Here is an 11,913-nt window from a genome sequence, read left to right on the forward strand (position 1 = left end):
TAGCTTGGCCTGACAAGCTCTACAACTTGACCTGCACTCAACATGACCAGACTGGAAATGGTTTTCACCTCTTCAAATACTTTCGTGGTCATCCTTAAAGAAGGATGACAAACCTCAAAGTGAAATGACTGTTATAGCCTGCTTTATTTTAATGCATCTTACTGATGTCTTACTGAAACGCAGTAGTGTTAGCTTACATGTAACAATATTCGTATTATGGCTCTTAAACAACCTCATAATTTACAGGATCTAGACTTCAATAAAAGACATCATGTGAATGGCTGTTTAACAGTAATCAACTTCATTTAATTTCATTGAAATAAATTTTATACATTTCCATTTGTATTTTTTTTCTGTATTAAGTTCAAACTCCATTGTCATCGATGACCAAACAGAATAGCTTCAACAGGTGTTGTCCCACACCTGGGACTCCCTGTCATTTGCAGATCATCCTTGTTTATGGATTAGGTCTGCTCTGTGTGAGACATAACAAAGTGACTGTCCCTCAGGCAGGACAGTCAGACCTGATCTCTCTGTGTGAGTAAGTAGGATTAGGCCTCTGGCTGTGGGAACATCCACTCCTAGATAAGGAGTTTGTTTTGGAGATCTACGAGGAATAAGCGAAAAGCAACACAAAAAAAGATGAGAGTGGTTGCTGGGGCCTATAAATAAATAAGAATGTCGGCCTTACACTTAATGAAAAGTCACACCATACAAGACGCATACAAGTACTGTTGATAGAACTGTAGTTGGCTGGATTACAGTAGTACAGCTTATGTAAATACACATGTATCAACATCAGATCTGACTCATGTAATTACACAAGGGTATTTCAAAAGTTGTGACAGCATATTATGTATTATGTAGTTACACAGGTGTTAATAGAGTCTAGCAGAAACGGTGCAATTGACTACATTATGAGAGTAACTGGAAGCACCATCACATTACAAAATGGCTTAAAGCCAGAACCTTGGCAAATGCATTTTTACAAGTTTTTCCTATTCTTTCTCTGAAAAATCATATTAAAATGACAAAAATAACCTGTTTATTGAAATGCATTAGGGCTAATTTTAACAAAAATATTAATAATAATATTCAGATTTTCTGTAATTTTACACAAAATTACTTTTTACTGATCTGTTAAATACAGGTTATGTTTTACAGCATATGTGACTAAAGAGCCTTGGGATTTCTATTTCGTTAGAAACGAATCACTTTAGTAGTTCTGTTTTTCGATGGTATAAGAGATGTTTTGGTATGGTTAGCTGGATGTTTTGGGTAGTTTTAAGTAATCACCGTCATAATGGCAACTAAGCTGAAGTAAATCCTTTTTGAGGGGTGTGTCAGCTATCTCTATTTTATTAAATGTTCTCAAGGTTCTTAAGACCCTGTTCTTTTTGTGAAAGAGCTGTGTTGTTTACACTTTTCCTGTTTTCCTATTTATCTCCAAAAGAACCAATTATATGCAGTCATATCAGAATATTACGACCACCCCTGGTTTCAAATGAACTCTGCCCATTTTATCAGCTCCACTGACCATATAGGAGGGGTATAGGAGCGGTTCTATAATTCAGACAGTACTTCATCTGTTACTCTGCATACCTTATTAGCTTCCTTGTTCTTCAGTGGTCAGGAACCCAAAAGACCACAAAGCAGCTTTTTTGTGTGGTGGATCATTCTCAGCACTGCAGTGACACTGACATGGTATTGGTGTGTTAGTAGTATGTGTTGCACTGGTGTGAGTGGATCAGGTGCAGCAGTGCTGCTGGAGTGTTTAAACACCTCTGTGTCACTGCTGGACTAAGGATAGTCCACCACCCAGACATTTATAGCCAACAGCTTCCTGGTCAGGGACGTTCATAATATTCTGATATACCGTAGACATACTGGAGGCATATCCTTCTGACTTTTTAATTTAATGCAAGACCATTTTGGCCGTTGCAGGATGGTTTATTATTATTAAATTCTTTGCTTCTGAAGTACACTATAAAGACAAAGGTATTGGGACGCCTACTCAATACTCCTAAGCTTTAATGACATCCCATTCTAGATCCATGGGCATTGAGTTGGACATGGAGTTGGTCCCCCTTTGTAGCTCTAACAGCAGGTTTGGAAAGCTGCAGTTATTGAGTCAGCAGAGTTTGCAGGAATTTCCACTTTTTAGAAATACCTACATCTATCAGAAAATATGGGATCTTATTACATTTAATAATAACATGAGTTTTTCTATTGACATATGATGCATGCAATTTCATGGGAATATGATTCTTCTTGTTCACCTAGTTTTGCATAGAAATTATTGCTGCATGTAGGCAACTGCCTTCCTACATTACCACCCTGTCCACTTATCACACCATATCTGCACCCCTAATTATAGTTGTTTGAGTTAATAAAACTGTACCTCAGGGGCACAACAGAGATGAGATTAAAAATGCTGGGCTACTCTTTTAACATCATCTCTCATATGGCAAATATGCTTATGAGTAAGATTAGAAAAGTACTTTACAGTATATACAGAATTTTGTAACAACAGCTTTTGTGACAGATTTTTCAGTGGCTTTAGCTTGGTCCCTCCAGCCACCAGTGCCCTTAACAGCCCTGACTGACTTCCGCTTCTGTCCAGATCTCTCCCTGGACAGCACTGTCCAGCCCCACCTAATTTATTACTGTATCCATCATATATATTTTTGGTCAATGTATTGGCTATATTTATAATATTCTGTGTATTAATGTGAGAAAGATACACTTTAAGAACACCACAGGAAGGCAAATGTTGCTTCATTAAATAAATATTTTATTGTCAGTGAAAATAAATACATTTTCTTAAGATAGAATCGACAACATTTAAAAAAGCATTTCTGGGAGCGAGGTTACAGAAAAACAAAACAAAACAAAAAAATGAAGCAGAATAACTGAGGGAGCACATACAATCCCACTCATATAACAAGACGCCTGGAGTAAGCCTGCAGTTGTACATTCTAAATTGATCCGTAGGGAGGCCATAAAACCTGAAACAATTACAGTACACGGAGTAGCAAAAAAATCCTACAAGTGGCTTTGGCTGAACATTTGGATATATGATGCGCAGACCCGCAAGAGATCCCTTCACAAAAGAAATTTGTTTGGGTCCCTTTTTTAAGGCGGATATTGCTCACTCACTCTCCAAATAATGAAAAAGTGGTACACCTTGACTCCTTGTACTCTTCAAAATAAAGGTGGCAACAGGGTTCTTTGGAGTGATGCCACTGAAGAAACACTCAAAAAGAACCTCCTATAAAAACACCACTATTTATTGTAAATGAAATGTGCCAGCATAATAAACCTTTTTAAAGTCAAGGTTCAATTAAAGATTCTTCCTAGAACCAATCATCCAAGCCAAGAACCACTGAGGAACATTTATTCTTAAGAGTGTGCTGTGCTACAGTATAGGCATGTCATGAATGCAAAGGTGACCATCATTGATATATGACTACAGTCTTCCTTATTAGTTCCTCAATTTTAGTATAAACAAACTGATCTATAGGTGTTCAACAATGTACAAAACAGGAGTTTGAAAACAGGATATGACCCCACTGGCTTTTCGTCGCAGGCCTGGCTGTGGTGTTTCGGGCTATTCCCCTAAGCTGGGTGGGTTGGGAAGGGAGCGGAGCGCAGTTCTAGTGGAACGGATTAACCTAGTACAACAGCAAGCTCTGCAATTCCCATATCAAGCCCAACCCCCCACCGGGAAGAGCAAATACCACCTCCCACAAATGCCACAAGAAGAATCTCAGGGGCCTTTCCCAAACTCTTAGTTACCTTTAGAGCAATAGTACGCAAATGAACGTAGACGTCTTTTGTAATTATGAGGTCGTTGAGGAGACTGGGCATGCTGACCTCAATTAAGGGGTGGCATGTGTGTAATTTAAATCAAATCATGGGTGAACCTGCAATGTAAGCACATAAACAGAGCGAGAGAGAGAGCGAAGAAGAGTGCCCAGCCATTTTGCGCTAGCCTGCAAGTATGAACACCTTTTAATGAGATCAACGACGCAAGTGGCGATTGTTTCAAACAATAATTTAACAAATAACATTCAGGTTAATCTAGACAAGAGGTGGCAACAGAAAAGGTATTGCCATAGCATATTACGCTGTCCTCACCTACTTAGCGGCTTGCTACGAGATATCACTTAGCAAAAATGTGGCTTTAAGGGACATCGATTACACAGTGGCACTGTATCGTCAAACTCGAATTCAAGTTATTCACAGTATAGTGACATTCTACATCTACTGACCATGACCACAAACGTACAATTCGGATAGAGATGCTGATGACGAAAGGAACCAAATGCGTTTCCCCCCCTCAGTGTAGCTATCAGGCGCTCCGCTATATCCCCAGTATTAGCCTACACATGGAGTGAAGCTGTAATATCTGTCCACTTTAGCAGAAGTACCGGTATCAGTATTCTGTCCAATACAAAAAGAACTAATGCTGCTTGATTAAGGCTGTCCTGGAGCTGTGACTAACCCAGCAGGGAGCAGAGGCTCAGCAGTTAGCGAAAAGAAGCTAATAAGACATTCCAGTGCTTTCCAAAGCTGTTTCTCTCTATCCTTTATAAGCGTAAAGAGACAGCCTACAGTGAATGCTCGACACATAAGTGCCAGCTAGTTGATTTGGTTTAATTCAGTTAAAGTTGTACAAATGTTACGAGCATTAGAAGTATGCTAACCTTGATGAATGTTGCTTATGCTAATGGCGCCCATCGTGAAAAAATGGATTGTAAAGACAAAATCACCAAATGAGCAGTCTAGCATGGAGCAAGATATAGTTTTATACCCAACTTCACCATCTGACCAGTTTGTTTGCCTTTTCCAGTTTGTTTGCCTGTTGATTTAGAGCAATGAAGGAATAATCTAAACCAGTTTGAAGTACCAGCCTTCAATGAAAACAAAATACTCATTCTGCTCCTCTCACCACAAGCCTCCAGATCAGTGGCCTCCAACCCTTCTCCTGGAGCCGTCCTGCAGGCTTCAACTCCAACCCAAATCTAACATACCCTATTTAGCCAATCAAGGACTTCTAAAGGCAGTAATTTGTTGGATCAGGGAGGGTGGATTAGGATGGGATCCAAAGTCTAAGGTAAGGTAGCTCTCCAGGAGCATGGTTGAAGATTCTGCTTGAGGAAAAGCAGTTTTTTTTCAACAGAGCTCAACATATGTCCACTTTTTTGGTGGTCTTCATAAATAAGGAGATTTCTAAATGCCATTGAATGTAGGTGCCCCCAGGGAGGCAAGGCAGTCTATGCATTGTTCTACGCAGGGCTCTTTTTCCCATGAAGTGAGGTTACATTCAACCCTGGTCTGACAGAGCTACATCATCATCAACCCAGGGGACCGATAGAAAAAGACAAGGCCTGCTACCTCACAAAAGCCACACTTGAAAAAGGGTCATGTACAGAGCTCAGCTCTTAAAAGAGCAGTGACGATTAAGAGGGAAAAAGCCCTCCCCTCTTCCTTCTCGGTTCATTCAACAACAGACGGGTCAGGTCAGAGTGTACTACAGTATATATAGCATGACTTCACAGACGAAACAAAGTCACTTGGGACCAGAAAGGTTGGCTTCTCTTGTGATGTCCTCAGCAACGACCCGCTGCTGACTGGGCAGATATGAAGTTGATCCACCTCTAACCAGCTGCTCAGCAGCTGACGGTGCTAGGCTGCTGCTTGCACACAAAGTCTGAGAAGAAGTCAAACTCGTTCTGACCTAGAAAGAGCTCTGGGAGCTCCTGAACCCTATCCAGACCCAGTTCTAGAACAAGAGATGTGAGAACCTCCTCGTCGATCAAGTCCGTGTCCATGACATTGAGGGCCAACGCTGGACCGCCCATGCCCATCTGCATGCCTGCCAACTGGCCTGGAACCATCCTGTACTGAGCCCCGTTTCCCATGTGGTGTCCGCTGCCTGGCCCAAGTGGAAGGCCATGATACTGGGTGTTAAGTTTCTGAAGGTGCATGCTGGCCATAAGCTGCTGTGATGAACTCAGACCACCTCCGCTCATATACTGTTGTGGGTGCTGCTGTGGGTGCTGCTGCGGGTGCTGTTGCGGGTGCTGTTGTGGGTGCTGCTGCGGGTGCTGCTGGGGATTCTGTGGATGCATGTGGTGCTGCGCCTGAAGGTGTGCTCCCTGCTGTTGGTTGCCGCCTCCGTACATCATGCCGCCTGTCTGCATTTGATGATGGTGCCCGGCCCCCATCTGACCGCCGACCTGGCCGTTCATCACGGGCCCCATCCCGGTCCGCTGCCTCATGGCCGCCTCCATGGACCCCTGCGGGCCTCTGCTGTAGTGCATCATCTGCCCGTTGGGAAGGCCACGCAGGCCCGGCTGGCCCGCGTGCTGGGGGTGTCCATTCATCCCCATGCGGTACCCGTGCAGGCCTCCTCCGGTCGAGCCGTGATTCATGGGCATCATCATGTGATCAGCCATAGCTTGGTGGGGATTCTGCAAAAAATGTGGTACCAACGTCAGTGAACAGAAAGTGAAAAATGCAAACAATTCCTGACATGCCGGCCGTCTGAGCCAGTTTTACTTCAAATGCAAATGAACTAAGGAAGGACTCTTCGGAATGTTTCTGTTTACACTTTCTCTGTTACAATGTTGCTATGAGAACCAGCACACCTCTTGTTTTGGCCAATACCTTACATTTTTCGGGTGTCCTGGGGTTATACTGCTGACATGGGCTTAGGTATAAAAACAGCTGTAACTCATTTGAACGTTGTCATTTTATAACTTTTCTTCATTCCTTGAAAAGAAACATGTTATTTTTGTTTCTGTGAGCTCTGTTATGGCTGCCCAGGGTGAGAAAAGGGCTGAAACTGTACTTATAACTTCACCCTGAATGGGTGGGGCTAAGCTGCTCTATGCTAAATATGCATATATATGCATATATATATATATATATATATATATATAACATCACAAAACCAATGGACTGTTTTCACAACATAATACTGTCCGTATAGACTGGGAATGGGATTGCATGGTACTTTTTTAAAACATTAAAAAAGCTCCTTTATTTTTTATGTGGGAAAATGTTTGAATTCCAATGCTTAACTATTCTCACAATACAAATAAGACAGTTCTGATTGAAAGTGTAGCTTCACTTGTGAATAGAATTCAATTGGCCTAAGTGGGCCCTGTTATACCCTTGCCATCGCTCAACCCTTAAACCTATTGTAAACGAGCCACTGGCTGAGACAAAGCCTAAGGTGTGAGAGCATGAGCTCTCTGCAGAGAAAACAATGCAGTCAGGAGCCTCTGGGAGCATCAAAACAAATATCTGCCTGATCCCCAGACAAAGTGCTAGGCAAACAAAGCCCCCATACAGACACTGAGCGGAGATATGAAGCCACGATCTAATGGGTCAATGATATTTCTCTACAGTTTTAGAATGAAACATGTTTGATTGCCTTGATCTTAACCCAGGCTGAAGACCTCCTCTACTTAGGAGCCCTTATGATTATGTCATTAGACACTGAGACGATCCAGCGTTTTTTTTTTTTCATTGAAGGTATACACTGTCATCCAGGGTAATGAACCAAGTGTGCGACCTACACCGTGCTGCTATCTCAACTACTCTTAATCGCTGATCCTGTGAATATTTGCACAAGCCTGCATGAACGAACCCCCATATTAAAGGATCCCACGCACCGCGGTGATCGAAAAGCAGCGCGCGGCGCCCTCACCTATGGCTGCCTTGATAAAAACAAAAGAATTTCTCTTCTCCTTTCTTCCCCTCTCCACAAACATGAACTCGGCGCTGCCTGTGGCGAGCCTTCGGCCCCGAGCGAGTTCTCAACCCGGCTCACTGGCTTCAGTGTTCTCGTTTTACGCGCTGGGGAGCATCTTCAGCTAAATTGCCAGTCTGCTAATGGACTCATTAAACGAATAGTCCTATCTGGGAAAAGTTGAATGGTTCCTTACGCAGACGGCGCGCTCTTAAAGCTGACGGGAGTGCTTTCAATCGCCTCGCTTTATAAACATTACACTCTTAACGATTTAAATGAAATCGTTCATTATGCTCATTAGGAAACTAGCTACAGAACAATGTTCTGAGGAGTTCTGAGGAGCAGCACTGGGGTAGTAGCTACATTGTTTTTTGTAAATGGCTTAACACTAAGCGAAACTTCAGAGTGGCTTTAGCACTAAAACTGCCACTAATTCGCTACAGAAAATAACAAAACTACAACCAATAGAAAAAAGGATGCACGCGATACACAGATAACCCACACAAGTGAACAATGGCTAAACCTGTCAACTGAACACAACGACCTGTATAATGTAGCTAAACACAACGTACCGGTAAATGTCCTTATTCCTTTCACAAGACTCCAGCCGTCGTCAAACTCTTCTCGTGGGCTAAATCCGACACAGTTTCTGTAAACCGTGTCCACAGATCTTCTTCCAGGGACGTCTCTTCACTGTCCGATCGCTCCGTTCCAGTCCCTGATTCGGGAGGTTGCTTTCTGGGTCAACTCGGGGATTATATACATCTCTTGAGTGGTGGAGATCGAAGGAGAGTGAGAAAGAGGCGTTCTTCTTTTTTTTCTTTCCCCACACGTTTTCATGCAAACCCCGCCCTCCCGCTCTGGGATTGGTTCCCTGCTTTATTAGTTCAGCGCTCACGAGCAATCAGTCCAAAGCAACCCTGAGCGCCCTCTCCAATCGAAGAGCAATAAACAGCGTTCCTCGGAAAACGGGTGGGAGAAAAATAAGAAGACCAGAGTGGAGGGAGGGGTGGAGTCACGCCCCGCCTCCTCTTCTCCTTTGCGCGGATTGGCTGACGGTCTAATCGCCGTGCAAAAGGAAAGTGCAAACGAGGCCTCTGTGGAGACAGGCGGCGTGGTATTTGCGTGAGGTACGTGTGTTTACCTCAGGAACAATTCAGAAAAAAGGTAACCGGTCTGCCTTACATTTATTTGAGTTCATTGAGCTTTGTGGAATATGAACACAACAGTGGCCGGTGTTACCTTCTGTTATTACAATAAAAATGACATGTTAAAGCAGTCAAGTTACATAGTTAAAGTTTTAACAAATTAACTATTTTCCTTTGAATTTCTCTTTTTGGCATAGTTTGAATTTATGTAACATATCATGATGAATAGAACAGTCTAAAAAAAGCTTATAATAAAATATTTTTACCTTTACGTCCATTAAAATTTTTTTACCCAGTGTACAGAGCAGCTACAGGGTTCAAACTATCTAACAAAATTGAGATATTGTACATTGGCCTATCCAAGGCCAATGCTGCTTAACTTCCTGTTATTGATTATGATTAACTACAGTTTATAGCTTTTCTAGGATCAACAAAAAGGATTTGTTTGACAGGACTCACTGGTATGGCCAACACATAGTACGATTAGAAAGTCAGTTATGAGAAGGATGATTGTAGATTCACAAGTGGAAGAAATGTCTCTTGGAGCTATTTCTAAAATAACTGCAGATTGCAAGATCATCTGTTCAAACGACTGTACATAAGGACACCCCAAGCTATTGGGAGTTGTAGCTATTTTGCCAATGTCTGATAGAAGACCTAAACTGTCACTGAGAGGAAATTGGTTCAAATGGCCAGGAACAACCCATGAACCACAAAGACACAGGCCTGCTATTACCTAGAAGCTGCTGGAACACCAGTGTCAACAGTCATGCCAGTTTTACATGACCGTGGACTCAGATGCTGCTGTCAGAGAAAGAAGTCCCTACTCCAATATCGACACCAAGTTTTCAGCTGACCACATGGACAGAGAAAAAGCCTTCTGGAGAAAGGTTTTATGGTCAGATGAGACACAAATTGAGTTGTTTGGCCACAGTGACCCGAGGTATTCAGTCACAACAACACTGCACCAACTGTTAAGCATGGTGGTGGTAACATGGGGCAGTTTTGCTGCCAGTGGAACTGCTACATGGCATAAAGTGGAGGATGGAGTAATGAAAAAGGGCTGAGAATTCATTAGCTACAATCATTTACACAATTAAAACGTGGACACTCTTTGGTATTCCAATAGGACTTTTACCCCAAACGCACATTAAAAAAGGTATGGCCTTCCCATAGTACTGACCTCAACTCTATTGAAAATGTGTGGCCTATGGCAGGAAATCAACAAATTTAATTAAACTCAGCTAAAAAGAGTAGTTAAATATCCTTTAAGCATTAAAGATGCTTGTTAATGCCTACCAAAAGTATCTGGCCAAGGTGCAACTTTGGGACATTAAAGGGACATGAAATCAAGTATAAGGTGGGCTGTATTTATATGTTTGATCATGTATATGTAAGACCATGTGTTGATTTTTGAAAACCCCTAAGAAATGAAAAGTTAAATTCTAATGATTAAAGGTGTATGTATGTATGGTTTTATATTTGACATTAAAGATGTCTGTTGTACACTAATTTTGTCCCAGAAAGAGAACAGACTCAAAAAGCCTAATATTGACATGACATTCATGTCCATGATGAGACAACTGTAGTTAGCCTGTTCAATCTGAAGACATGTTTAGACAGGTCCATGCTGGCCTATTAGCTACTTGTCATCACACTGTGATGCTAACATCTCCGTTCTCATCAGTAGTGGCATCTTTTAGCAGTTTACCTGGCAACCTGGTTTCAGAGCGAAACCCCCTACTCTTCGGTCAAGCCTGAACCATTACCCTCATGCAAATGGCTTGTTTACCATTTGAAAAGGGAGAAACAGACCGTAGATCCATATGCATGTGTGGAGAGTCAGCACCCCCCCTCGAGAGGCAGGCCTGCTGGCACCAAGCATGTGCTAATGACATAGCGCCAGCCATACTGCTTTCAAGTGCCATACAGCTACGGTCCCAGCAGTGCACGCGCTGCTAGCAGAAACACACAAATACACATTCATGCCTGAGACCAGCAAAAGTCCAGAGCTCTGGACTGAAGCAGTTTTAATTCAGACAGGCTTTTCCCCTTCCTTTTCATCTTTTTTTTACTCGTAATAGAGACTTTGGCGGTGTGGCAGTGGCGGCATGAACTGTAGTTGCAACTTCCTGGTGCCATTTCCTGCAGTTTTCCAATGGCAGTTTGTCGTCGTCACCAAAAATGGCAGATTTAGGCGAGTGAATTCTTCGTTTTTGTTGTGTTTTGAATGAGAATTTGATCCAAAGATAATCTCACTGCTCTTTCAGGCTTCGAGTGGCTCAGTGGCCTAATGCTCTCTCTGGGTGGGTAGATGCTCTCTCTCCTCATTACTCTTTAGTGATATTGGCCAGCATGGGCACAGTTAGCTGGCGTGGCGGATCCAAGTACCTCGTGCTTTCCTCCAAGCATGTTGGCTGCCTGGCAGTTTGAAAAGAGGCAGTTGCTGGTAACATTTATTGGAGGAGATGAGTCCTTACCCTCCTAATGTTGGGAGCAGAGGGCTTAACTAATCATACAAAACTAGTCGTACAAAAAAACACTGCTCTTTCAATAAATAAGTGCATGCATGACATAGTTTTGAAGGACGTTGGTGAATTTAGTCATTTTTCTATTTTTGTGAGTATATGCTATCGGATGAGCAAACACGCCAATCTGCCGCTGTGTTGTTGCTTAGTGACTTTGGTTTCCATGGTGCTAATGCAGATTTGTGTCTGTGCTCTGTAGACTTCCTTCCAGCCATCACTGCTCGAAGTCCCTAATATCTGCCTGCTGCAACGGCACACATCGTTTCATGCCCCCTCCCCCAAACATTTAACCAGAGCAGCTCAACATCTGTGTCTTTAGAACAGTTTTGTCCATGCCAGGTTCAGTAAACATGGTTGTAAAGTAGGACATCAGTTCCCCAATATATTAAAAAGTCACTCATGTTCATCTGTGGGAATTTCTTTTTTCTGGAACTATGTGACCTTTGTTTTGTAGAATCTATGGGCTGGAGTT

General features: G+C 42.5%; 1 protein-coding gene across 1 annotated transcript; it reads right to left on the bottom strand.

Annotated features, from left to right (window-relative positions):
• Positions 1–2,773: 2,773 nt before the first annotated feature.
• On the bottom strand, positions 2,774–8,554 carry cited4a (Cbp/p300-interacting transactivator, with Glu/Asp-rich carboxy-terminal domain, 4a). Its single transcript, XM_072675413.1, has 2 exons — positions 8,338–8,554; positions 2,774–6,479 (listed from the first exon to the last, which is right to left on the bottom strand). The coding sequence occupies exon 2, from the start codon at positions 6,462–6,464 to the stop codon at positions 5,676–5,678; it is 789 nt and encodes a 262-aa protein (XP_072531514.1). The 5' UTR covers positions 6,465–6,479; positions 8,338–8,554; the 3' UTR covers positions 2,774–5,675.
• Between the last annotated feature and the right edge of the window lie 3,359 nt (positions 8,555–11,913).

Source organism: Salminus brasiliensis, chromosome 3 (genome assembly GCF_030463535.1).
Source record: "Salminus brasiliensis chromosome 3, fSalBra1.hap2, whole genome shotgun sequence".
Classification (NCBI taxonomy): domain Eukaryota; kingdom Metazoa; phylum Chordata; class Actinopteri; order Characiformes; family Bryconidae; genus Salminus; species Salminus brasiliensis.

Excerpts from the sequence above, each read along its gene's own strand:
- cited4a (XM_072675413.1), bottom strand. The coding sequence starts at position 6,464 with ATGGCTGATCACATGATGATGCCCATGAATCACGGCTCGACCGGAGGA.